This window comes from Typopeltis vanoorti, chromosome 8, assembly GCF_054136105.1.
Source record: "Typopeltis vanoorti isolate ZY-2024b chromosome 8, IOZ_Tvanoo_1.0, whole genome shotgun sequence".
In the NCBI taxonomy this organism is placed as follows: Eukaryota; Metazoa; Arthropoda; class Arachnida; order Uropygi; family Thelyphonidae; genus Typopeltis; species Typopeltis vanoorti.
Genome location: NC_143556.1, coordinates 132334939 through 132362485, shown reverse-complemented (window position 1 = coordinate 132362485; position 27547 = coordinate 132334939). Strand labels below are relative to the sequence as shown.

The 27547-nt window shown below is 35.9% G+C and overlaps 1 protein-coding gene across 10 annotated transcripts in view; it reads left to right on the top strand.

Moving 5' to 3' along the window:
* LOC150104358 (intermembrane lipid transfer protein VPS13A-like) overlaps nucleotides 1-27547 on the top strand; it is a 2072875-nt gene that overhangs the window by 889132 nt on the left and 1156196 nt on the right. For all 10 annotated transcript variants that reach the window (XM_090396324.1, XM_090396319.1, XM_090396320.1 and 7 more), the window contains 2 exons: nucleotides 10712-10785; nucleotides 26170-26312. In XM_090396324.1, the coding sequence (XP_090252450.1) occupies nucleotides 10712-10785; nucleotides 26170-26312 (217 nt within the window). The remainder of the gene's footprint in view (nucleotides 1-10711; nucleotides 10786-26169; nucleotides 26313-27547) is intronic.

The window sequence follows — 27547 nt, the reverse complement described above, 5'->3', positions numbered from 1 at the left end:
ACCATTCTCCATGCAAAAAACATACTACTTATTCTCTTATTCTACCCTGTTCACAGCCATCTTACAAGGGTGGTCTGAAAAGTTCTCAGCCTAACAATGAAAAAAATGAATTTATAATTTCACAATTATTTTTATTTTTCAACATAATCTCTCTTAAGACATTTATTCCAGTAATGCTCCAGCACCATTATCACATTCCCTGTAGTGGTTCTCAGTAAGACCTGCAATAGACCTCTCTACAGCTACAATCACCTCTTGATTCAAAGAAAAATGCTGTCCAGTGAAGAAAAGTTTTAGTTTTGGGAAGAGAAAGCAGTCAGAGAGAGCCAAATTTGAGGAATACAGTGGATGTTATTATTATTATTGTTATTATTACCACCCCAAGTCAAAGACTCATCTGGGAGGTCCTTTTATCACACACAGCTCATCATACCATGTTTTAAACACATTCAAACTCTTTGCAGACACCACATTCTCAGGCAAGGCATTCCAATCATTCACAACTCTGCATGAAAAAAACCTGCCTCTCACTTCCCTACTCACACTCTCTTTATACAGTTTCCAGGGATGACCTCTGGTTCTCCCCTGATCTCTCACTATTCTCTGTAAAATTTCTCCAGCATCCCCATTTCCGTTCCCAATCACTCAATCAATTTGAGTCTTCTGGGTAGGAATAAGAAAAGTCTCATTGACTATGTTATTGTTGATAGTGATGTTTTCTCCCTGGTGCAGGACACCAGAGTGTACAGAGGATTTGAAATTGGAAGTGATCACTATTTTGTCTTGAGCAGGATAAAATTGAATTTCATATTGAAAAGAATAACATGTAAGAAAGTTTTAAAGCGAATAAAAGTTGAGCAGCTCTCAGATGTGAACTGTAGACTAAAATACAGAAAGATTATTGAAAAGAAAATGAAAGAGTTTGAGAACAGGAATCAAACCTTGGAGATTCAGTGGCAAACTCTGAAGAAAACATTGATTGATTCTGCCAGAGAGGCATCTGGTGAGGTTGTGTGCAAGGATATAAAAAATCAGAACTCCCTGGTGGACACAGGAAGTTAAAGAGGCAGTGAAGGAAAAGAAGAAATCATATCAAAAGTTCCTGGAAAATAAGTCAGCTTTTACTCTTACAGAATACAGAGACAAATGTAAGAAAGCTAAACAGTGTGTAAAACTAGCTAAACAAAAGTCATGGGAGGACTTTGGCAAGAATATAAAAAATAAATATCAAGAAGGTGGCAAAATATTCTGGAGGTTGTTGAAGAAGCTTAGGAATGGAGGAAAGAGTGCTGTAAAAGGAATTAGAGATGATAAAGGTGACATGAAAACAGGAGAAAAAGATATCCTTGAAGTATGGAGTAATTACTTTGAAAAACTGCTAAATGAAAGAAGCAGTGATGACAGCACAGTGATAAAAAACACTGACCAGGCATGCAGTCAGGAATACATATCCATACTTGAAGTAGAAAAAGCCATCAATGGCTTGAAATGTGGAAAGGCAGCAGGAGTAGATGATATTCGACCAGAAATGCTGAAGTATGGTGGTATAAGAGTCTTACAGTGGCTGCACTGCATAGTTCAGAAAGCCTGGACAGAGGGACGAATTCCCGATGATTGGAGTAGAGCTCTCATAGTACCCATATATAAAAAGGGAAATAAAACTGAATGTGAGAATTACAGAGGTATTTCCCTACTGAGTGTTCCTGGCAAGATCTATGCAAGTATACTTGAGAAACGGTTGAGAAGAATTGTGGAAGAAAAGCTTGGTGAAGAACAAGCTGGATTCAGGCCAAATAGAGACTGCCAGGATCACATCTTCACTTTACGACAAATAGTCGAGAAAGCATGGGAATATAACAAAGATCTGTATTTAAGTTTTGTCGATTTGGAAAAGGCATATGACAAGGTGCCAAGAGAGAAGCTATTCAATACGCTGCAGTTATATGGTGTCAATGGGGCATTATATCAAGCAATACTTAGTCTTTATTTGAGTTGTAAGTCAGCAGTTAGAATTGAAGGAAGTACAGGAAGATGGTTTAATGTTAAATCTGGTGTGAGACAAGGATGTACATTATCCCCTCTGTTATTCATTATCTATATGGATCATATTATGAAGGAATGTGGTATTAAACCTGATATCAAAATTGGAGATGTTAATGTCAGCTCTTTGCTTTATGCGGACGATGTTATACTTCTAAATAAATCCGCTACAAGTCTGCAAGATTCTCTGACTAAATTGAATAGCTGTTGTAATAGATATGGTATGAAGGTCAGCAATAAAAAGACAAAGACAATGAAAATAGGCAGAATCATTGAAAATGTCAACTGTGTTGTGAATGGAGAACCTGTGGAACAAGTAAAACATTTCAGCTACTTAGGCACGATTTTTACTGAAGATGGTAAATTAAATATAGAAATAGACAACAGAATCAACAAAGCTGGTATGGTGGGGAGTCAATTGAATAAATTCATATGGAATAAGAAAGAAATTAGTTTGAACACTAAATTAGCTGTATACAAGACAGTGTTCAAACCAGTTTTAACTTATGGATCTGAGAGCTGGGTCAGAAGTAAAACACTTGACCAAAGACTAGAGACCACAGATATGAGAGTCCTGAGAAAGATTAGAGGCGTGAACAGATGGCATCAATGGCAATATCATATTAAAAATGAGGATATTAGGAAAGAACTTGACATTGTCAGCATCCAGGAATGCGTTAGCAGAGCTAATCTCAAGTGGTATGGTCACTTAAATAGAATGGGAGAGGAAAGATTAGCAAAACAAGTGTTCTCTGCCAGGTTGGCAGGAAAACGACCCAGAGGAAGACCAAGATATAGGTGGATTGATACGGTACAAAGTGCGTTAGACGATAGAAATATAAGATCTGATAATGTTGGAGTCTTGACAAGTAACAGACTGATTTGGAGGAAAATTGTAGATAGGAAGTTAGTAATGATGTAATTTTTTCATGTAGTACTGTCATCTCCTGTACACCCCTTGAGGGTACATGGCAGGAATTTGATGATGATGATGAAGTATATTACTGTGTATCCCTTTCCTCTGTCCAAGGAAGCAGTCAATTTATTGTAATAAGTAAGTAAAACATGACCTCCCTTTAGCAAATCCATGCTGTGCATCAAAGATAATACCATTGTTATCAACCCAACTCTGGATCCTAGTTCTCACAAGCTTGTTAAACAACTTAACCACAACACCTGACACACAGATAGGCCTATAGTTTGAAACTTGAGTTCGATCACCTCCTTTATGAAGTGGCACAATCTTGCCCTCCTTCCACTCCTTAGGAACTTAACCGAGAGCAAGACTCATATTAAAAAAATATGTCAAGGCAGGTGTCAACTCCCTGGCACATTCTTTCAGAATACATGGTGATGTTCAATTCCCACAGCCTTATTAACATCTTGTTTACTCAACTCCCCAAACACCTCTTGCTCACCTACAATCAGTTTCTCCTCCCCATCATCAACGGCTCTTAATCTCTCCATGAAGTCTCATTCACAAGATAGAAAGATCTTTATGAACTGTTCATTAAGTATCTCCACCACACATTCTGCATCAGCTGTCTTTATACCATTTTCTCCAATCAATGTCATACTTCCATAATTATTCTTGCTTTTGCTGGCTACATATCGAAAGAATTCCTTAGGATTATTTTTGGCATCATTAGCCAACTGCTGTTCATACTTCTCTTTAGCTGCCCTCACCAACCAAGTCACCCTCCTTGCCTGGTCTTTGTAGACCTCATGGAATTGGTTATTTCCACTTCTCTTATGCTGTCTCCAGAATGCCCTTTTTCTCTGTGTCGCATGCTTAATCTCTTTATTCATCCATCACACACCTACCTTATTTAACCTTCTCACCCTTGGAATATGTTTAGACATTGTATCTATTAGATAGTTTTTGAAAATCCCCCAAGCTGCATTGATCTCTTTTCCAACTAACTCCTCATTCCACGCTACACCCACAAGCTGTCTCCTGAGCCCTTCACAATCACCCCCCCCCCCTTGTAGTTCCATATATACCCTTTTCTCACAGAGGTCCTCACACTGCTGGCAACCACCCAGGTAATCATCTCATGGTCACTCTCACCAATTGGTGGATGATTTGACACCTTATTTACAATTACATCTTCTGATGAGAGATGACCAAATCCAAGATCTTCAATCCTCATGTGCCCTCTGTTACATACTGTGTGAGGTAGTTATCCTTCAAAAACTCAAGAAACTCATTTTCTTTACTCCAGTTGCTATCTCATCATTCCAGTTCCAACATTTCATAGTGCAGCTTCTTTAATTTTCCCATTGCCAAAACAACTTTGTGGACAGGTGCTGATGAAAGATGATTTTTTTTCCTTCTGTAAACCCGGTCTTTCCTCATGAATTTTTTTTTGTCTAGTCTGGTTAAAAGATTGCAGTAATATTTCCTGGTTATTGTTTTATCCTTTTCAAGATAATAATAACAAAATGCCTTTAGCATCCCAAAACACTCATGCCATGACCTTTCCTGCTGATGGAACTGACTTTGTCTTCTTTGGCACTGAACAACCGACTTCTGTCCACTGTTTTGACTTCTGTTTGGATTCTGGTGTGTAATGGTGAATCGAAGTCTCATTGATAGTAATAAATTGATGCACAAAATCAGTTTTATTCCTGTTAAAATGTTCCAAGCACTGTTCAGAGGTTTTCATCTGTGTGTGTTTTTGATCTGCTGTGAGCAAGCGTGGCACCCATCTTGCGCAAAGTTTTTTCTTATGCAATTCTTCATGCAAATGCATTCTTTTGAAATGCCTATAGTCTCAGCAATTTCATGCACTTTGACTCGCCAGTCATCCAATACCATATCGTGCACTTGATCAATTATTTCTGATGTTGTTACACTTTTTCGACATCTCTCACATGGATCATCTTCAAGGCTGGTACGGCCATATTTAAACTTGGCAGTCCATTTCTTAATTGTCGAAAACGAAGGGGAAGAGGGCCCATGAACTTTTATAACTTCAAATGAATTTCTTTTGGCATTAAACCTTCTTATCACATGTTTTATAATTGAATCTCCATAAGCATAAATATTCTTTTTTATAATTGGTTTTACTTAACTGATTATCATTACACAATATCTTACTTGATGCAGTGCTTTTTTCTCTTGTATCTGTGATGGTATATATATATATATCAATGGTTTTACTTTTAATATAATGCTCAGATCCATAAGATAAAATCGTTTGAACATGTTAGTGTTTGAATAATTACTCTCTTATTCCATACAAATTTATTTAGTTGATTCCACATGATACCAGCTTATTTTCTGTATAATCTAATTAATTTAATTTACCATCTTCACTAAAAATTGTGAATAAATGGTTGAAATATTGTATTTATTGAAATGTTATCATGTGCATTTACTCTTCAGGATGCAGCATGTGTTCAGTGTGTTCCTGCATGTTTTCATAGTCTTTGGCATTTTATTGCCAATTTTCATGCCAAATATGGTACACCAGTTAATCAATTTAGTTAAGCAATTTTGCAGACATGAACTTGATTTATTATTGAAGTATAGAGCTCATTAACATCTCCAATTTTGAAATCGCATTTAATGACACTTTCTCTCATAATGTTAGAAGAAGCACAACTGAAGAGTGAGAAGGTGAAGATGGTAAGTGTCCTACCACACTATGATGGAAGCAAACTGAGGAGGAGGACATTGCTATCTAATGAGTTGATATATATATACGTTGTGCAGAAGGAATGATGTAGAGTTATAGATCTGTGTTTGACAGAAAAAAAGGATTTGTACAATGCTGATGGACTACATATAAATTCTTGTATTTAAAGAAACTTGTGCCATAGTTTTATACAATATTTACATGAAAGCAGAAGGTAAAAGTATTATTTATTAAATATACTGCCATATATTTCAGACTGAAATTAACAGACCATCGTCAGTGGATTAAAAAACAGTTGTTACAAGGTAGAATGCAAACAACTGATTTATAAAAAATAGAATGTGCCATGTGATGTTAAATCGCCAATGCTTTAACTGAAGAAAAGATTAATCGTAACAGTGTAAAAATAAACTATATATATATATATATATATATATATATATATATATATATAACTTAATATTATACTCAACAGATCATCAGATAGCTGTAGCAGCTAGTAGATTTGTTAAGCCCTCATGTCTTTATAAAATACCATTCTTGGTTCAATAGTAATTTATTAAAAAAAAAAAACTTTAATGATTAATGATGTGTTACTCTAATCACCTTTCCTATATTTTTGATAAGGGTAGGCAAGATTGATTGAGTAGCCCTGACATTTCATGAATAGAATGAAGCCAAATTTATTGAGCTGTTGTGTAACCTCATTTGAGAGAAAAGAACCTAGGTCATTTGCAGCATTTGAGAGACCTGGTTGGCTAAGTGGTTAGTGTATCTGCTCTTCAGCCAAAAGGCTGTGGGTTCGAATCCTGCTGTGGGCATGGATGTTTGTGATTGTCTGTGGAAATTCTAGTAGTGGTGGGTGGTAGATGGCATTGGTGTTAGTTGCAGTTTGTGGATTGAGTGATGGAGACAGAGTCGTAGAATAAATGCCTTTCCTTGATGAGTCCTTGGACTCCCTGGAGGTGTCACATATATTTACTAAGGGAATGTCATGTCTAAGCAGCTTGCTCACATTGTATAATAATGTTACCATTGAGTTAGATAAAGGGAATGGATATACCATGATACTTTTAGATTTCAGCATGGGAGACTGTTGATAAATTCAAGAATATGGAATTGGATTATAAAATATTGGCATGGATAAGAGTATGGCTGACTGACAGAGATCAAAAATTAGTGCATGGAGGTATGAGTCTGCAAGATTTAATGTGACCAGTAGGATATTCCAGGGATCAAAGTCCATTGTGCTTTCTTCTTTCTATGATAATAACATTAGGAAGGATTCTAGAGGTGATATTCAGTTATTTGCTGGTGATGCAAAGATAGGTAGGATATTCAGGAATGCAACTGATATACACTGCTGGCTATCAGTTCAATGTTAGTAAATATCCAATATCATATTATATTGGTGGGATTATGCTAGAAGAAAATGAGCAGGCTAGGGAACTTAAGAGTTTTAGTTGATAGGAAGTTGAAATTCATATAGCAAAATTGTTAATACAACACAGAGGATTCTTTCTTTTAAGGTTACACAGTGGGCAGCATTCCTCTTCACCAAGGGCATTTTCGGTGCTAGTTTTCTGTTTTACAGGATCACAAGTAGATTCAACAATTTTTAGTTCTTCAGCCTTCCTTTTTTTTTACTCACTGGCATAAAGTAACTACTTATTTTACACATTTTGAACAATGATTGCACTGATTTAACTTAGATTAATTCAAAACTCATATGAACACCTGCCTGTTGCAGAGTGAATATAGAACTGATAAACTGATATTGGAAGCAATCGGAATTGAACACTTCCTGTTTCTGGTTGCATACCAACCAATGAAACAGGAAAGCAGGGCACCAACTTATGAGTAATCAAAACTGAAAATTCAATTTGTGAACACAGTACCATCTACCGGAATATTTATAATACATTTTGCTGTCAATAAATTGCAAATTTTTAAAAACTTAAGAAAAAAGGTGCCGGTACTGTGTACCGTTGTGTACCACCAGAAAAAAAAGTGTACCACCTGACTTTACTTAACATTAAGTAAGTAACAATCCATGTTTCGACCTCTGTACTGAGGTCATCATCAGAAAAACATACACATGTACAGGATACAAGCTACATGGCACTACACTATACACAACTTTCTGTTATGCAAGAAGTCTCAAAGATGATCAACCTAAAGATCAGATAGTGTTAATTTAGGTTAAAATAAACATATGATGAAATGCCTTAATGATTAGCAAATGTTTGCTAATCATTTACCCTATCCTGACCTCTGGGGGAACAGAAAAACGGAACCAGATTAAACAATTTCTACAGTTCTTTCGTATTAAGATTTTCTTCTGTTGGGGTTGTTGTGATTGCTATATGGATTGAAGATGGGTCCTCCACATTCTTGGAATAATTAATCCATCAGTTTTGTTCAGATTTGGATGATGTTTTAGCATTACAAAAGCTCCTTTGAATTTTCTTTCATACCGGGTTTTGGTTTGGTGTAGGGACTTAGTGCCTTTCGAGGAGGACAACTTAGAGGATAATTGCATTGCAGGAGGGAAAAAACTCAAGTGTATTGATGAGTAAATACTAGACATGTCGTATAAACTGATTGTGGAAAATAGACAATAGGAGAAGTTAGATTGCATCATCATCATATGGGGCTAGTTGAATAAATATTATTGTTATTATTATCTGAAGATTCCATGGAGTCAAAGACTCATGTAGGAGGTCCTTTTGTCATACACACAGCTCATCATACCGTGCCTTATACACACTCAAATTTTCTGCTGACACCACACTCTCAGGCAAGGCATTCCAATCATTCACAACTCTGCATGCCAAAAACCTCCTTCTCCCTCGCCTGCTCACACCCTCCTTATACAGATTCCAGGGATGACCCCTGGTTCTCCCTTGATCGCCCATCATTTTCTGTAAAACCTCTCCAGCATTCATCTTTTAACATCCCCTTATAAACTTCTAGGTCTCTATCATATCACCCCCTCCTCCTATCCACTAGATTCTGCAAATTGCATCTTCTCAATTATGTGTGAAAGATAAACCAAAACAGTACTTTCTGTTATGCAAGAAGGTTTCAAAGATGATCAACCTAAAGATCAGATAGTGTTAATTTAGGTTAAAATAAACATTTGATGAAATTCCTTAATGATTATTATCATGAGATAGATTAGAGAAGTGATATGATGGCAAAATATTGTTTAAAATTCATTTATTAATTTATTAATTAATTTATTAATTAATTTATTCATTTATTTATTCAAGTAATATGAAAGAGAACCAATGTCATTTATTTTTGCTTAACCACTCAACTGACATGAATCAAATATATCAAAAATATATGCTTTTTTATACAAACCACTTTTTTCTATGATATCCAAGGATATATAGACTTCAGTGGACACTTTGCATCCATGTAATTTTAAAATTTGGTAAACAAAGATGGAATGCAGAATTTATGCTTGGTGAAAATATATTGTTGGAGGTAGAGGAAATAAGAGATCTGGGGGTGATAGTGGATAAGGATCTAAAATTTAGGGGACACATCGCAAAATTGTGAAGACAACACAAAGGCTTCTGGGAATGATGCGGAAGACACTGATGTGTAGAAGTAGGGAGATTCTTGTTCCTTTGTATAAGGCTTTGATTAGGCCACACATGGACTGTTGTGCCCAGATTTGGTCACCGGGTTTTCAGAAGGATGAAGAGATGTTGGAAAGGGTCCGAAGGAGACTGACTAAGGTAGTTTCTGACCTCTGGAATGTCGAGTATGAGGAAAGATTGAGAAGATGTAATTTGCAGAGTCTGGTGGTCAGGAGGAAGATGGAAGATATGATAGAAACCTACAAGTTGGTAAGGGGGTTGTTATAGGATCAATGCTGGAGAAGTTTTACAGAGAATAGTGGGAGATCAGGGGAGAACCAGAGTTCATCCCTGGAAACTGTATAAAGAGGGTGTGATTAGGGGAGTGAGAGGCAGGTTTTTTTTGTGCAGAGTTGTGAATGATTGGAATGCCTTGCCTGAGAATGTGGTGTCTGCAAAGAGTTTGAATGTGTTTAAAACACGTTATGATGAGCTGTGTGTGTGAAATAAAAGGACCTCCCAGATGAGTCTTTGACTCCATGAGGTCTTGAGGTGGTAATAATACTAAATAATAATAGTTATGAGTGTATGGATGTCCAAGCTGACATGTTGGTTAAACAGAGTGAAACATTAACGAAAGAAATATTCAAAGCCAAATTGAATGAGGAATACTATGAGTATATCCAAGGTAGAAGTGGATTAGAGGATTGAAATAGCATTTATTAGGTCAGAGATCTGATAAGAGTATATTCCAGTTAAATAAAATTGTTGATAAGAAAGTGATAACTTCTTGAGATATAATACACCAGGAGGCATAAAGCGGGAAATTATGATGATAATGAAAACAATTTTATCATGACATGAATGTTGGAATACTGGGATAGGTATGTGCAGGCTAGTAAGTATCATTAAAAAAAAATGCAATTACTAGCCCTAGTTTTTACCCTCTTTTACCTTCTTTACAACCACCATCTACAGACATTCTAGTTTGCAGATTAAATTTGTTCTCACTTTCAACCTATCATGGCAGAATATTATATTGCAGTAGGCAAACCAGCCCCATGAACACACACGGATACAGTCAAGAATACTTAAGACACTCTCCAACTATAGATCTGAATTGTCAGCTATGCCGGTCCCGAGCCCATATAAAAGTAGGGCGGATTGAGGTGGTGCTGTACCTCCCTGTAAAAGGGGCTCACGGCCATTGTATCGCTGCATGAAATGAATGAATAAATATTGTGGTAGACAAGTGATTTATACTGGCATCAGAACCTAGCTTTTCATGTTCATCTCCATGATTGAAACAAAAATAAAAAATAAAAAATAGAGATTCAAAATTTGATTAAGTTGACTACATTCTCTAATCTGTAGTAACTGGACTGTAAAAATAACTATATAGTAATTTATTCTTTTCTTATGAAATTGTTTCAGGTTCCTCTGGAGAATACTTAGAATTAATTAGTTCCAAGAGCAAAGCTGATATGATTACAGTGTTATACAGAAAGGTAAAATTATTTACACACTCTTCAAAAGCGTTGAACCAGTATTTTTTTCTCATTTTTAATTTCCTAGATTATATTTTGATCTACACCTTTGCAATTATAACATGCTGATCTTACATGATCGTAATAAATGTATTTATTTATTTATTTAGGTATTTATTTTTTTGAGTATGTTTAACACAATTGCAGTTGTGTTGAGGGAGCTTACATCTAAATATGGAACGATGCTGGCTTTCTTCCATTTGCAAGAACAAAATATCCATCTCCAGACATTGTGTTTGTGATATTTTATTCATATAAAATATATAAGGAGATAGAAAAAAAAGTTTATTATTAATTTGAATTGATTATTATAGTACACATGGCTTTGTTTAAATTAATTACCACTGTCCGGCAAAACATGCTTCTTTTGAAACATATATCATGTCCAGTTCATATTTATCTTATCAACAAATCTATTGATGGAGAGATAGTTGTGCAGTTTCATTATGAGAGGGATGATGAGTGCAAGATGAGAATGTGTTGCAAATACCAAGTACTCTGGATGTAATGGATAAGAGATAAGGCAATGGAACTGGATGGGATTTTGCCATGTTTCAAGACAGTATGTTAAGGAACAGACAGCTTGGTGGACTTGACTTTTCAGTGAGAGTCTCACTTTTTTTTAAAGGTGTCCAAGGAGTGTAAGAAGGGTAAAATAGTGTTATGATTTGTAATTTAGCTCAATTTTGATTAAGATTTTGGAGAAATTACAGATTATGTAGAGCATTGAGCAGTATCATTGCTATACTCCAATGTGTGTTTCACATAGTTTTATTATTATTGTTGTATGAGCACCTCCAAGGAGTCTGGAAACTCGTTACGGGAGACTCAACTATCCGCGCAATCTATCGCACCTATCCTTTAACATAATAAAAAATAAAGCATGAACAACTGACTATGGCAACCCAAACCATTCACAACTCCCATTCACAACATTCATTCACAACTCTCCAAGTGAAAAATCTAGTCGACACACCCCACTAACCACACTTTTACTCAACTTTCAAGGATGATGTCTTGTTCACCTCCCCCCCCCTCTAGCCAAGAGCTGAAACATTTCATCTGCATCAATTCTATAAAACCCTTTAACCTCCCAAACGGCCAGGACGTCTATAGACGTCCAGCTAAATCTGGATATGATTCAGCCCACCTGTTGAAAGAACATGGATAAGAAGTGCAATTTGACCATCATGTCCATTAGAAGGTATGATAAACCATCAAGCTGAAGAGAACAGTTAATCGGATTATCTCATGTTCATAGCTGCCTCTCAGTTGCCTATAACAAGAAACACACTTCCTTGTTCTATGCTATACTTAGTTATATTGGATAGACTAAAAATATCAAAATTATTTATATTTTTGTTTTTCTTTTTTTCTTGTACAATACAATTTTAATGTCTGGACAAAATAAAGATCCTTGCATAATTTCTTCACTTAAATATTGCCTTACCTTGGAGAACCAATTTCATTTTTAATTTTTGCACTAATTTTTTTCTAATCACTTACTCGACAAAACATTTTCTTTGTTCTCGAAGAAATTAATTCACAATAATTATTTGAAATATTATTTTAAAAAAGAAAAGAAAACCGGCTGCCGACATTCCAGATTATTTTATTTTTGTTCTAAGTCATCGAAATCAAATAATACTTCACAGATATTCTTTAAGACACGCTTGAGTAACTTTGCTTTATAGAGAATAACATGAAATTCTTTAATCATATCACTAAATTTTTTTCTTTAGAGGTGTCACGAATAATAATAATAATAATGATAATAATTGACTTTTCTTTGTACTTTCACTTTCTTGGTTTACTTGTATAATTGTTCATTACAAAATGAAATTAACAGTTATGATTTAAATTTACATGTATATATTTTCGCATAATTCAGATATTATACTTCAATTTTTAAAGTAAGCAATACATTTGCTTATATTTTATCATTCAAAATATGTATATCAAATGTGAAATTTCATTTCCATATTTTTACAATAGAATTGAACTTTATTTCTCCTTTGATAGTTTAACCCCCCCCCCCCCTGTTGCATCACTATCACACACATCCGAAAACTGTTATGAAACATAGGTACAGGTTTTATTTAATTTGTTATTTTTCTCTAGTAATTGTTCCACATAACTTTAATTTTTCGAGACAGAAACTATGTGGTGATTATTATAAATTAGCAAATTATTAATCAGAAAATATACATATTATTTCCTGATTATTATAAATCAGGAAATTATGTGATATTTAGTAATAGGCGAAATTAATATTTAAAATCACTGTCATCCTTCAAATGCAATATCAAAATAAACAAAGATGGAAAAACCAAACAAGTAATTTCTGCCTGTGAAATGTTCAGATATTGCTCGAGGCTCTTTAGTATGCTGCATGTTCTATTGTTCTGTTTCTCAGTGGGGGTTAGTAATCTCCATTAGCTTAGAGCTTGGCAGAAAGGAATAATTAGTAAGTATACCCAAGACACAATTCATTTACGACGTGGCAAGCAGCAGCATCAGTAAAATTCAGGGTAAGAAAAGGAGACTTCACAAGATGCAGAAAAGTTGGAGCCTTTGCATTTAGCAGCTATCATTCTACTCTGTAATGAGGAAACAGCATAAAAATTATTACAGAAAAGTGTTTGGACATATATTGGATTTTGTTATTTGCAAAAATCAAATGCAAATATTACATTTGTAGCATATTACATACACATTTGACATGCCACATTATCTTATATTTTATGTAGATAGATATATTGTTATTGTACATTTACAGTATAAGCACATGAAATGTAAAACAATTAGTAATAAAGAAAGAATTAAAAACATAAAATAAGTTTAACAACAATTTAATGTGATGGATGTGTTTCAATACTGCTACACCAATATCAGGTGAAATATTTGTAACTACAATTCTTAGATTTCTGCTTTGAAATGAAACATATAAATAAGCATATATTTACTAATATTCATTAAGCGGCAAAATACACAGGAAACAAAATTTGTGAACCTACACCAATGTGTGATTTTTTTCCATTAAAATATAAAAAATAATAAAAAAAGAAATAATAAATTAAACTAAATTTATTAAATAATAAATCATAAAAATTAAATGCGTTTTCTTAAGATAAAAAAACTACTTAGTCTTAAAAGATTTTAAATTTGTTTTCATTATTTCATGGCCCCCCTCAACAAAACCTATATCCCCCAAGGGGGCTGCAGCCCACAATTTGGGAAGTGCTGCTCTAGATGACCCTTAATCTATCTTCTGAGCATAGCTAACATCCTTCCCATGCAAAGTTTTATGCAATGGCCAGCTTTGAGTATCCTATTACGCTTGTCACATTCCCCTGTCTTGTGCTGCATATTAACTCTTTGACATAAAATTTTGCATTTTTACAATCTCCCATGACAAGACCACACAGCTACTTTCCCCAATCAGTGTCAATGTAGCTACTTCAGTTATGGAGAGATTTCTGGATCCTGTAACCAGTTCCAATACATTTGTATTCCTAGTCTCCCCTCCAACACATGCTGCCTGAAGTAATTGTCTCAGTAGGTGTATAAATTCAATTTCCTTCCTACCATGTTATCTTTCTTCCTGTCTTCCAGTCTATATCTCTATAGTTGAAGTTGCCCATAATAATCAATTAACCTACACCCATTATACTAATTTGTTCATGCGTGTCTTCCAGATTATCCATGAAACCCCTTGGACAATATCATCAACCAACAGTATATTTTGTCTTATTGTCTTTAATGTCACACCAGACCGCTTAAAACGAATGCTCACCAACCTGCCTATCTCCTATTCTTTTTGATGGCAATTCATCTGCTGTCATCAGCAGTAACCTCCCTTCCCATCCTGTCTTCAATATCTTCCCTAAAAATGCTGAACCCTTCACATTCTATATCTGTAACTACAGCATCTGTTGCTGGTCAAGTCTCACTAATGCCTATAACTTTTGGCAAGGTTGCATTAACCAGTGTCATAACCTTCTCCTCTTTCTCATTCCTTACTTTTAGCATTAGTACATTGAAAAACTGCATCATCTCTTTAGGTCCTCAACCACCTTTACTTCCTGAATTGACTACTCTATTGAATATTTTTGCTTGAGAGAGATAGAGAGAGAGAGAGACTAGTTTCTGCACTTCTTCATCATTCTCTCACTTTCTCACCTCATTGGTACCTTTATAGATGTTCACCTGCATCCACCCAAATTGCTTAAGTTTTCCTGAATTTGTGGTTCAGCATTCTTGGTAAATAAAGCTCTCTTGAAACCTAACACCAAAACCATTTAGATGCAGTCCATCAGTATATACAAATCCTTCTTTCTGCCAAACTCAGACCATAGGTCCACAACTTCTATATAATTCCTTCTGCACAACCTGTGTATTGATTCATTTTCTATCAATGCCTTCCTCCTCAAATCACTTCTATCATAGCATGGCAGGAGACTTACAATCATCACTTCTCCCCTCTTTAATTTTTGCTTTGTCCACAATTCCATCACATCCTCCCTCAGAGAATACTTCTCGCCTCTCAGATCATTGGTGGCAATCAGGACAATTAAACCTTAGCCTTTTGCATCCAGATATTATTATGCATTATTATTATTATATTAGCCGATCTCTTACAGTGACTCCTGGAAACTTGGGTTTTTCATCCTGCATACAGACAAATTGGTCCTTCAGAACACATGCAATTTACAGACAAAAAATACTAGCTGTGGTGGGTAGTAGATGGCGCTGATGTTGTTGATTGATGGTAGAGGTTCGGTGTAGTGGTGGAGATGGAGAGTTGTACAATAGGTGTCCTCCTGTGATGAGTCTTCGGACTCCTTGGAGGTGTCACGAATAATAATAATAAAAATAATTATATGGGCATCTCCATGTAGTCCAAAAACTCATCACAGGAGACCCACTCTATCCACACAATCCATCATACCACTCCTTAAATCCATTAACAGATGAAGCAGTCAAAACTGATTCTGGCAAACCACTCCACTCATTCACAACTCTCCAAGCATAAAATCTAGTCCTCACTCCCCTACTAACCACAACTTTATTCAACTTCCAGGGATAACCTCTTGTTCTGGCCACTCTAGGCAAGTGCTGATAAATTTCCTCTACATTAATCATATAAAACCCTTTAAGTAACTATTTCTATTATATTTCTTATTTTTCTCCAATCAACTAACTTTTGCAAGACACACCCTCAATCTATCTTAATAGGTAACATTCCTCACCATCTTGGTCAAGTGCCTATGAATATTCTCTATCACTTTCTCATCCCCAAGAAACCCAGGAGACCAGATTTTGAGCACAGTAATCCAGATGTGGATATATTGAAGCCAACGTTTACAGCCTCTCTTACTCAAAAAATTATGCATATATATTTAATTATTCCTAGAAAACTTATCCCAATCAGGAGCTCTTCTTATACATGTCACTGTGCCTAGGAGAGTACCACTATTTGGGATCAATACTTTCTTCTGAAATTCTCTTGTTCTTTATCATGTTTGCTATTTGTACTGCTCCCTGTACCGCTCCTAAAGCCTGCCTGTTCTTGTGTATATTGTAGGTTTAGTAAAAAGCTTTCATGGGTGGTAATCCATGAAATTTAAAATAATAATAAGGATTTGAATAAGCTGGAAAGGTTGAGCAAATGAATGGGTATGTCAGTATAATACTCTGAATGTAAGGTTTTAAAATTTCGGATTCATGGATGGGCTGCTTCATACTCACTTAATGAAGCTTCATTTTAAGAAGTGAAGGGAGCAAGAGATATCGGCATGCTGTACATAGAAATTTGAAGATCTGAGAATATATTGCAAAGATTGCAAAAAGAACTTGGAGAATTGCTGCAATAATGAGTGACATTGACCACAAGAGGTAAAGGGTTGTAATTCGATTGTATTAAGTTTTGAAGGCCCTGCAATCCACATATGGTGGATTGCCCTGCTCAGATCTGATCACATGGATGTGATTGGGGATGAATTAACATTGGCAAGGGCACAGAGAGTAATATCAGGACTGGATAATCTTGATTATGAGGATAGACTAGGGTATGCAGACTGCAGAGTTTGGTAGAACATGATGACTGAGACATTTGATCTGAAGGATTATTAATGAATTATCACTGAGGACAATTTTCAGGTTGTTGAATGAAGGGAAGGAACAAGGAGAAGGAAGGGGGTTATCCTTGAAAGTTACAAAAGGATGTAATCAGTAAAATGATTTTTCATTTAAACCTTTACACAGGGAAATCTAGAAAATTATAATAATAATAAATAGAGAATATTAGCACATACCAGAAGCTTTTTGTATTGCCAAATTGTACATTATAGCAAGCTTTTGAATTTATGAATATGCTGACTTCAATCTTTGAGCTATGGAGATCTTAAAAGGAATAATTCATGAATTAAGAAATTACAGTGGTGACAATTTGATCTTGAATCCAATAAATGCTTATTCTTCCTGGATATGTTAGCCACTAATCTCTGATATGTGGCATATCCTTTTTTGACATTCTGTACATAGATAATGATATGCCACATATCAGAGATTGAAAATTCATGCAAAAATCATCACACTATCATCTAACTCAGCAGTATAGTATCTAAGATAATAAGCCGAAAGGCTATTTTACCGGCGAATTTGTTAATAATTTGTTAATCTGGTGTTGTATTACCCAAGTGATCATTTACACTTGGTTCCGCCGATAGTTTTTTTGGCATTGAAACTCTATGGATGTCGATGGATTTCGACCCGAGTTTCGTACCCGACTATAAAATAAAATGGGATTTACCATCTCCCTCTCAATTAATATAGTATCTGATAAATCCTGTCACACAGTGCCAGGAGTGCTTGTTCCTATTACAAATACATGTGACACATATATATGTGAATTAACTGGGTCACACTTTTTTAGCCAGAATAGAATAAAATATACAATAAAGTATTTTTTCTATTATTCTGTGTTAAATAGAAATATCATTCAGAATAAAATATTGCATTCCCCCTTTCTCCACAGAATCATAACAAAAAACTTTCTAATCTCCATATATCTAAGATAGCCAGAGTAATGCCTAAATAGTCTTCATACCCTCTTAAATCACATATTAAATTAGCAACCTTTATGCTGTTCTTCTGAGGATTATTTGACACATCCAGAAGTATATATATTGTGTATAAATTGAAGGAGTGATAGGAAAAACTGCTAATGTCACCTTAAAGGACATAAGAAATATATATGCAATCATGTTGAAAATTGGGATTAAATGGAAGAAAATAATGATACTATATATAGGCCATTACAAATGTGAATAAATATTTGGCGTCTGCATCATCACTGAAGTACCCCCCCCCCCCCATTTAATAAGTAAAGCGTCATTAAATACCCCAATTTTGTGAGGCTGGTTATTAAGGCCACCAATGATATATATTCTGTTTTCGAGGGTGGAAGCTAGGATTTTCTATATTTGATTTCAGTTTTAATCAAAGTTGTGTACTCACCCACAATCTTTCTCCTATATGTGAAAATGACTCTCTCTCTTTTTCTGTCTGTCTATCAATCACCATGATGAAATTCTCTTATAAGCCTTGAAGTATTACAAAAACCTATACCATGCAAATCCAACATCCATGGATGCCACTGATATAATTATTTCTGATGTGAAAAGACTCTCACCAGCAATGCAACATAAGACAGAACTCCCCATCACTCTACATGATTTGACAACTGTCTGCACCCCTTTACCAAAAGATAAATCTCTTGGCATAAATGGGCTCACCACTGAATATTGCCAGTCCTGGGAACATCTTGGACCTATCCTCCACACAAATTTGTTGAAGCCAATAGCAATGTCTTCCCACCCAATATGACATTTGTTATTAAGCTTATCCCAAAGAAATGAGACTCTACAAAATTAGGAAACTAGTGACCCATCTCCATCATAAACACCGACTGTAAAATAATATCAAAAGCCATAGCCAACAAATGCAAACCCAAGCTGAACGAAATAATAGATAGGCACCTGAGCTGTTCTATCCCTGGACGATCTATCCATGAACCTACACCACATAAGGGATCTGATTAGCATAGCTAACAATAAGAGTGAAACAATGGGTCTTGTAACTCTAGACCAAGAAAAAAGCTTTCGATCGCATTGAACAACTACCTATTCAACTGCTTGAAAGCCTTCTGCTTTGGCTCAGGCATCATTCAATCCATTAAGGTGTATATGCTTAAGCATACTTTTGCATGAAAATAAACAACAAGCTCACCATATCTGTACCATACAGTAGAGATATTAAACAAGGCTGTCCACTTTCCAATCCTTTTTACACAATTGTCACAGAGCCCTTTTTATGTAGAGTAAGCATGCGCTGCTTTGGGCATCCTGTTCTAAACTTTCTTACCAAGCCATAGCCCTGACAGCATATGCTGATGATGTTACAATTAGATCTGGCAAAGAAGAGGATTTTTATAACATACAAACAGCATACCAAGAATACCAAGTGGTCTCAGGAGCTAAACTAAATGCACATGAAACCAAGGACTGTGGTGTAGCAAATGGAAAAAGCGAACTGCCTCAATACCTGGGCACTGGGTTGCAGAGGGAAACAAATACCCTGGAATTTACCTAGGAAACATGCCTCTTACATGGATAAGAACTGGGATACAGTCATTAAACATTTCAAGCAAGTACTGGGAAAGTGGGTATCAATACATGACCTGCCTACACAAGAGGGAGAGCAATAATTGTTAACCAAATAGCTACCAATGTCCTTTGGCATACACTAAAGATTTTCACTCCACCAGTGCAATTTATCAAACAAATACAGTCAACTATTTATCAACTCATATGGAACCAAACAAACTGGCTTTCCTTCTCCAAGCTTAGTACTTCTCTTAAAGAAGGAAAACAAAACTTGACTGCCATTTACCACAGGATAACATCATTCTGTACTCACTTTTTCCTTAATACCCTACAACAGGAAATGGTACATAAACGCACCACCAAATATATTTTTACTTCTGCAAATAAAGGTCTCTCTTTATTCACAACCTTAAGAATGAGAAAAATGCATGTCAGTGAGCCTAACAAATTAAGCGCATGGGTCAGTGAGCCTAACAAATTACTACAAAAGATGTCCTTTGAAGATGGAAGAAGTTAAACCTCCAGCACACAGTGAAGACAGCATCCCTTCCCAAAATCCTCATGGAACCCATCTTCCACAAGACGATGGTAAGGAACAAATCACTCAGAAAGAGATTTTCTTTTCTCCATGGAGCTGGTGAGGCAGAGGATCATGGGGATATTCTTTCTCTAAGCCTTACCTGGCATTTTCCAAACTCACTCACAAACTTGGAATACAGGAATCGAGTGTCTTGCTCTTAACAACCTACACCAAATTGATTGGAAAAAGTGCATCTTTTAGATCATACAAGAACGTGGTATGAATGGAAATTTAAAGAAGCCCGTGAAATTTTGGTTAACCATCCTAATCTTAACAATAATGATGGCATAAAAATCCCAAGAATTTGGATGGCACACATTCATTTATTGGCCACTGTCCATACTGCTTTGTTTTAATTTATATGTATACTTATATGAGTAACTTTGTGTGAACATGTTGCTCTCTAGCTTAATTTATTTTTGTAACCAAATAGATAATAATAATAACACGACTCTAGCGCTGATGTAGTAAGGTTTTTTTTAAATAATTTTTTTATTATTATTATTTTTTTTCGCCAGAGGTTGTGGCAATAGTTTTAATGGTTGACCAAATCAATGTAACTTTAGCATACCATGTAGATTGTAGTGCAGCTTGTTTCTTTGTATATATGTGTATACTCCAGATGATGATGACCTTAATGTGAAGGTCAAAACATCGAGTGATTATTTTTGGTTTATATTAAACTGAAGTTTTACTCTAACATGGTATAGTACGCCCACAGTTTCGAGACCCTTCGACACTTCTGCGCATGTGAAAAAAAAGAGAATCCATTCCTATTATAGGGTAATCAGTCCGTCTTGTGGGATGGGTTGTTTATTACTACACGTCGGAAAATAACTTCTCTTTTATGATCATTGTAGTTTTTAAAGTGATAACTATTTTGCTTGCATAACAGTTGGAAAATTTTACGTATAAAGCACGTAAATTCGCATGTTGGTGACCAACTCGTACATCGCCTTATTTCTTTCTCCACTTCAACATGAATGGACTCTTCTTGGCAGCCTTCCGACAACAGCTCTCTATACTGTGGGCAGACTGTAGTCGTTTCCATAAATTTTATGATGGGAGATGCACTGTGCAATATAAACAAAATCTATAATAAATTTAGTTTAATCCTTTATCCAAGTGTGAGCAAACAGAGTTTGCACCTGAAAATATCTTCAGGACTGGGGTAAGGTAGTACAACACCAGGCAACTCATAGCAAAGGTGGACCAAGCTAACATCACTCCTATCTAAGTATCTCCCATTATGCAAAACACGTCTCCTTGCAGATATGTATAATGTTTTGCATTAAGGGAAGGGCCACTACCCAGACTAGTTTCAGCCTTTATTGAAGTCTCTTCAGTGGGAGCCTGGTCCAGAAGTGGGGATACCAGGAAGAAGCAATGACGAGGTCATCTTTACCTATAGGAGTTGCCAAAAGGTGTGCCACCTTTTTATTAAATTACTCTGGATTTAGAGAAAGATGTTGAAAGTTTATTTTTCACTTGGTGATTGCAGAGCTACCACATCTGCACTATTACTGATAGCCCTTCCCAACTTCACATCATCTGCTAACAACTGAATGTCCCCTTGCAGTCCATTGACAATATCATATATGAAGATTGAACAATACAGGTCCCAGTATTGAGCCCTGCAGAACCCCACTTGTAACCTTCTGCTTCCTTGATATTGCCCCATCATACACAACTCTCTGATACCTATCAGTCAGCCAATCCTGAATCCATTTGACTAACCCAACATTTAAACCCATGTGCTGCAACTTAAACATCAGCTTATTATGTGCCACCCTGTCAAACGCCTTTGCAAAATCCAAAAAAATGGCAGTATATGCCTTTCCCTCATCAACTGCTCTTGTCACTTTATTATAAAATACAATCATATTACTAAAGCAAGAGCACCCCTTAACAAATCCATGTTGATTCTCACAGATAACATTACCCTCATCTACCCAACGCTGTATGTAGTCCCTCACTAATTTCTCCAAGACCTTAACAACTACTGATGACACAAACAGGCCTATAATTAGACACTTCCAGTCTGCTACTGCCCTTATTAAGTGGCACTATCTTACTTTCCTTCTCCCTTCCTTCAGAAAGATGTTTATTCAATAGCCGAGTCAACGGAGTCAGTTCTTTAGCACATTCTCTCAAAACCCATGGTTAAATACCATCCAGTCCAACAGCTTTAATGGTATCCAGAGTACTCAGTATTTGGAACACACTCTCCTCTTGCCCCTCTAAACCCTGATCCTACCCTATCCCTCTAGTATTAAAACCTCCTCCAGAATAAAATACTCCAATAAAGTGCTCATTGAACAACTCCACTATGTCCCCTGCATCAGTCACTCTATTCCCATTTTTATTCCGCAATGTCATTCTTCCACAATCATTTCTCCGCCTACTGGCCACAAAATTCCCTAAGATTTTCTTTGGATCTTAGTACCAATCTCTTCTCATATTCTAGTTTTGCCTTCCTCACCATTCTGTTCACTCTCCTGGCCTGCATCTTATATTCTTCGTGCATCTGTCCTCCACCCCTCTCTTTGTATATCTTTCATAATCTCTTTTTCAACTGCAGTTTCTGTTTGATATTGTTTGTCATCCACTTTACACGAAATTGTGTCTGCTTCTTCACTCATGGAATACAGCTTACTATTGCTACTAACAAATATTCCTTCACAATTTCCCAAGCACTAATGATATCCTGGCCTTAATTCTGCCCCCCATGGAACTGTCCTTAGTTGATACCTAAGACTACTATAATCACCTGCCTTATAATTCCACATACATTCCCTTTTCTTTGATACACCTGCATGTCTGTTCATCTTCCAAGTCAAAACCATATGGTCACTCTCTCCAACTGATGGGAGAGATGTCATCTCACTTATTGTCACTCTTCTGATGCTATGATCAAATCCAAAACTCTTGAACCTCTTGTTCCCTCCATCATGTGCTGCCGAAGACATTTATCCCTCAAGAATTCCAGAAATTCTATCCCCTTCTTACTACTTGCATTTTCCTCTTCCCAGCTTATACTTATAGTTAAAATCTCCCATAACAATCATTCTTCTTGCACTTGCCAAGCTCAACTGCCTAAACATCTCCTGGTCCACACCCTCTGTGCTCCCTGGTTTATAGCAACACCCCCAATAAATATCCTGTCCTATCCACTTCTACCTCACACCATATGCTTTCAAAACCATTTGTTCACTGCCTTCCAAAGCCTCTACTCTAAGAGGACATAAGTCATCACTTATCATAAGCAGCACTCTACCACCATATTTTCCTTTCCTATCCTGCCAAAAAATGCTGTACCCTGCCACTTCAATTCCAGTTATTATATCATCCTCCGTCAACCACGTCTCAGAGATCCCAATAATCTTTGGCCAGGTTGATGCTATCAGCGCAACCAATTCATTTCCTTTATTTCAGATACTCCTGGCATTAGCAGGCCAACAGCAGGCCCGCGGGCTGCATGCAGCCTGTAATGTGATTTTGTGCAGCCCGCGGCAGGATAAAAACTATATTAAATTATATGTATTATCAATTTAGCTATTAGTTTCATCTGCAGATTTTCTGATTGATATACTAGTTATGTTCATTATTTCTGATGATGGAAACAATTTATATTCTCAACACGGAATCAAAATTGCATTAAAAAGATTACTCAATATGTGAATGCACTTTCTCAACTATGAGGGTGGTTAAATCATCACAAAGAAGTTGACTGACTGATGACCACCTTCAGGATTTGTTACGAATATCGTCATCATCGTTGAAAATTGACTTTGATGAACTTATTGCCGCACTTGAACACCCACGGTGTTCTTATTAAGTTGTGTTACATGTAAAAAAAAAAAAAAAACAGAAATATGTAAATAAATTTAATTTAACAACTTATATTTAAACCAATCAAGTATTTTCTATTGTTCTCCCAGTAGTAAAATGATTTAACAAATATAGTAATTCAATACATATAACTATTGCCTTGAAAAAATGCAGAGTTTATTTTTATTTAAGTTCTGTCTAAAAGTGTGCAACCCATGATGCTACCACTCATCATATATTGGCCCTCATATAGAATGAAGTTGACCACGCCTGGTATAGAGCATAAAAACGTCACTGCTTCTATACCTGTCATTGTCACTTCTCGACTCCCCTTGACTCAATGTTTCCTGACATCGTCCCCCTTCCCCCAAGCACCCATTCCCACAAGAGGCCATCCACCCTAGGAGTTCTAGTTTCCCTGCATTGACACTCTGACTCATTCAGAAAACAACAATCTTTCCAGATGCCTTCGTCCTTCCTCATTCAAATGCAAGCAGGCTCTAGCATACAGTTTCCTTCCGTCTTCAAATGCCCTTCAGGCATCCACGTATTCCAACCCTCTCTTCTCACACTTTCTGGCTATTATGTGATTCAGTATTGCTGCTCTTCTGCTCAGCTCGTCACTATCATACCTGGGCAACACACACGCAATCTTCCCTCTCTGTGTTTTCTTTTGCACAACTTCAAGCAAGAATCTCAGATCTCTTGCCGCCCGATTTACACAGCCTCAAGTCTTTCGTGCCCACCATCACAATCATCTCATTCATCCTTTCACCCCTCTTAATTTCCATAGCCACATTCTCTATTGTTCCTCCAGGAAAACACTCCTCACTCATCCTATCTTGCACACCACGGATCATTGAGTCACCATACATTACATCTCTGACCATTCCCTCTCTTCTACTATTCCCATTCTCTCCTCTTCTACTATTCCCATTCTCTCCTCTTCTATCATTCCCATACATCTCTCTCTCTCATTCCATCTCCTCTACTGCTCCTATTCTCTCCTCTTCTAGCATTATTCTAATAAGTATACAGAATTTTTCACAAACAGAATACAAGCCAGTCTGGTTGGTCGAGTGGTTAGTGTATCCTCTTTCCAGCCAAAAGATGTGGGTTCGAATCCTGCCATGGGCATGCATATTTTGTGATTGCCTGTGAAAATACTTGTGGTGGTGGTGGGCAGTAGATGCCATTAGTGTAGTTGCAGTTCGTTGGTTGATTGAGTGGTGGAGACAGAGAGTTGTAGAATAGGTGCCCTCCCTCAATGAGTCTTTGGACTCCCTGGAGGTGTCACTTAATAATGAAACCTTGGTGTGATGGAAAAGAAGTGCAAGCTTAAAGAAGAAAGAAAAATACAATAAAAAATTAATACGTTGAAGAAATGTTTACAAGTGGTATCGCAAAGAAGCAAAACAAGGGAGAAGAGATATGAAGAAAGACAAGTAAAGTATTCAAATTGAAAAGTAAGAGACAGTTTTGTATGGGGGCTCCATTAGAAGAGGAGTACTTGAGAAGACTGTGACAAAATTGTGTTTACCTAGGCCATAGAGTTAAAGATGTTTGTGATGATGTTAGAATGCAGAGAGGTAAAGTAATATTGAATATTTTGGCAGGTGACAAGTGTTTTATGCAAGAAAGTATGAATGCATGCTTGCACAAGCTAATGAGAATTGTGGGAGTGTAAAGATTGTAAGTCTGCTACCGCAATATGATAGAAGCAAGTGAAAAAGGGCCATGATTAGCAAATGAATGGGTGGTGAAAGAGAAATAGTGTGAAGTTTGTGGATGTGTAGAGTAAATTTGATCAAAAGGACTTATATAGATTATTTAGTTTTATATAGACACTTGAATGGATTTGGAGTTAGATGTCTTGAGAAAGTGTTGTTCAGTGTGTGTCTGGAGTCAGAGAAATGAGAGTGTCTGAGCAATTTGGTGACCCAGGCAGATGTATACAGCAAGCTTCAGATGAGTGAGTGAAAGAATGGTCAGAATCTGTGATTTTACCTCCACAGATTCCGAAATGAAATGGATAAATAACAGAAGGTGTATAGGTTGTTGACTGAACGGAATATTATAGTTTCTATACTCATGCTAAAAATGTCGAAGGATAAAGACTATATTCCATCTGTACTTTGTTCTTTGGTCATTTCTGATTTTTTGTTTTTTGTGTCAAATATTAGTTTTATTGAATTTGTGGTTTATTGTAATTATGAAAGTTAAGCAAAGATTATATTATGTAATTCTGTATGCATTTATATATAGGTTTGTGCCAATTGCCCTGAATTTAAAAGTCATTTTCATCAAGTAGAACATTCACTAGTAGTAGATCTGAGTACCTTGTTTGTTACATTTCATCGTGAGGCTTTTATGACGCTTGGGAGATTTCTTCTCTATGTTTGGGCAAGGTAAGTAATAATTTAAGACAACTGCAGATTAAAGTCAATTAAATTATATTTTTACATAATTAAATAAAGACAGTGCTGTTATTTATTACAAATCAGTCATATTGAATTGTTTCTTTAAGATAGTACAGTTAGCTTGGTATTCACATGTGACATCATTTGATGTCATATGGTCACTCCTGTACCTCATTAGATTTTGGGAGTGAAGCATTCTGCTAAAAGAAATAGTAGGGTTGCAGATGCCCATTCTGCAAAGAATTGGTAGGACAACTGCAAGCATCCATGCACCTTGCAGGATTCGAAGAGTGGATACTCTAACTACACTGCCAGCCAGGCTGGTGATAGTACATTATCCATATTAATAATATCAGAGGTGAAAAAGGTAAAAGGTATTCTACTATCGACCTGTATCATGCAAAATTTTTATTTTTTTTGTTATTTTCCAAAGAGATCATAATCACGTTCTTTATTTTAAAAATCTTGATATTGACATTCTTTTAGAGAGGTCTATAAATATGTGATTATGTAATTTAATATATAAATCAGTTTCTTGAAAGAAAGAAGTCTAATCGTGTATCTCCCACTCAGTCAAGTATTAAAAGTTTCTTCACTTATTCGGAGATTTATATTATCACGTTTTCAGTGTTTCTGACATGTCTAATTCTAATAGTGAGAAGAATAGAACAGCCAATTTCAAGGAGTAGTTTTACAAAAAATAAAAAAATAAAATAATAATAATCTTAAGCTAGCTGAAGCTCATTTGAAAAGAATGTGATGGAAAAGATTAAGTGCATGAAAAGAATGCATATGCATGTAAGCAGATGAATGTTGTCTTTAAATTAACATGAAAAAACAAGGAATAAGTAATACTGTTTATTTAAAGCCATATATTTCAGCATCAATATTACAGACATCAATATCATCAATACAGACATCAATATCATCAGTGATGACAATAGCTAATTACAAAGTAGAATGTGAATAGTGGGTTGATTTGAAAAGTAAGAACTATAATGTTATACATAAAAAAAAAAAAAATCATTGGTAGAACTGAGGAAATATTGCAATATTAATTATTCCTTAGCTATTAAAAATAAAAAAAAATAAAAAATCGATCTGTGAACAAAATAAGACTCTCCCATATCTTAGATAGAAAGAGGCAGTCACTCTAATTTAAGTTTGGAAGTAAGGATTCCATGCTTTCTTTAAACAAGCATTCAAATTTATATGAACATCGA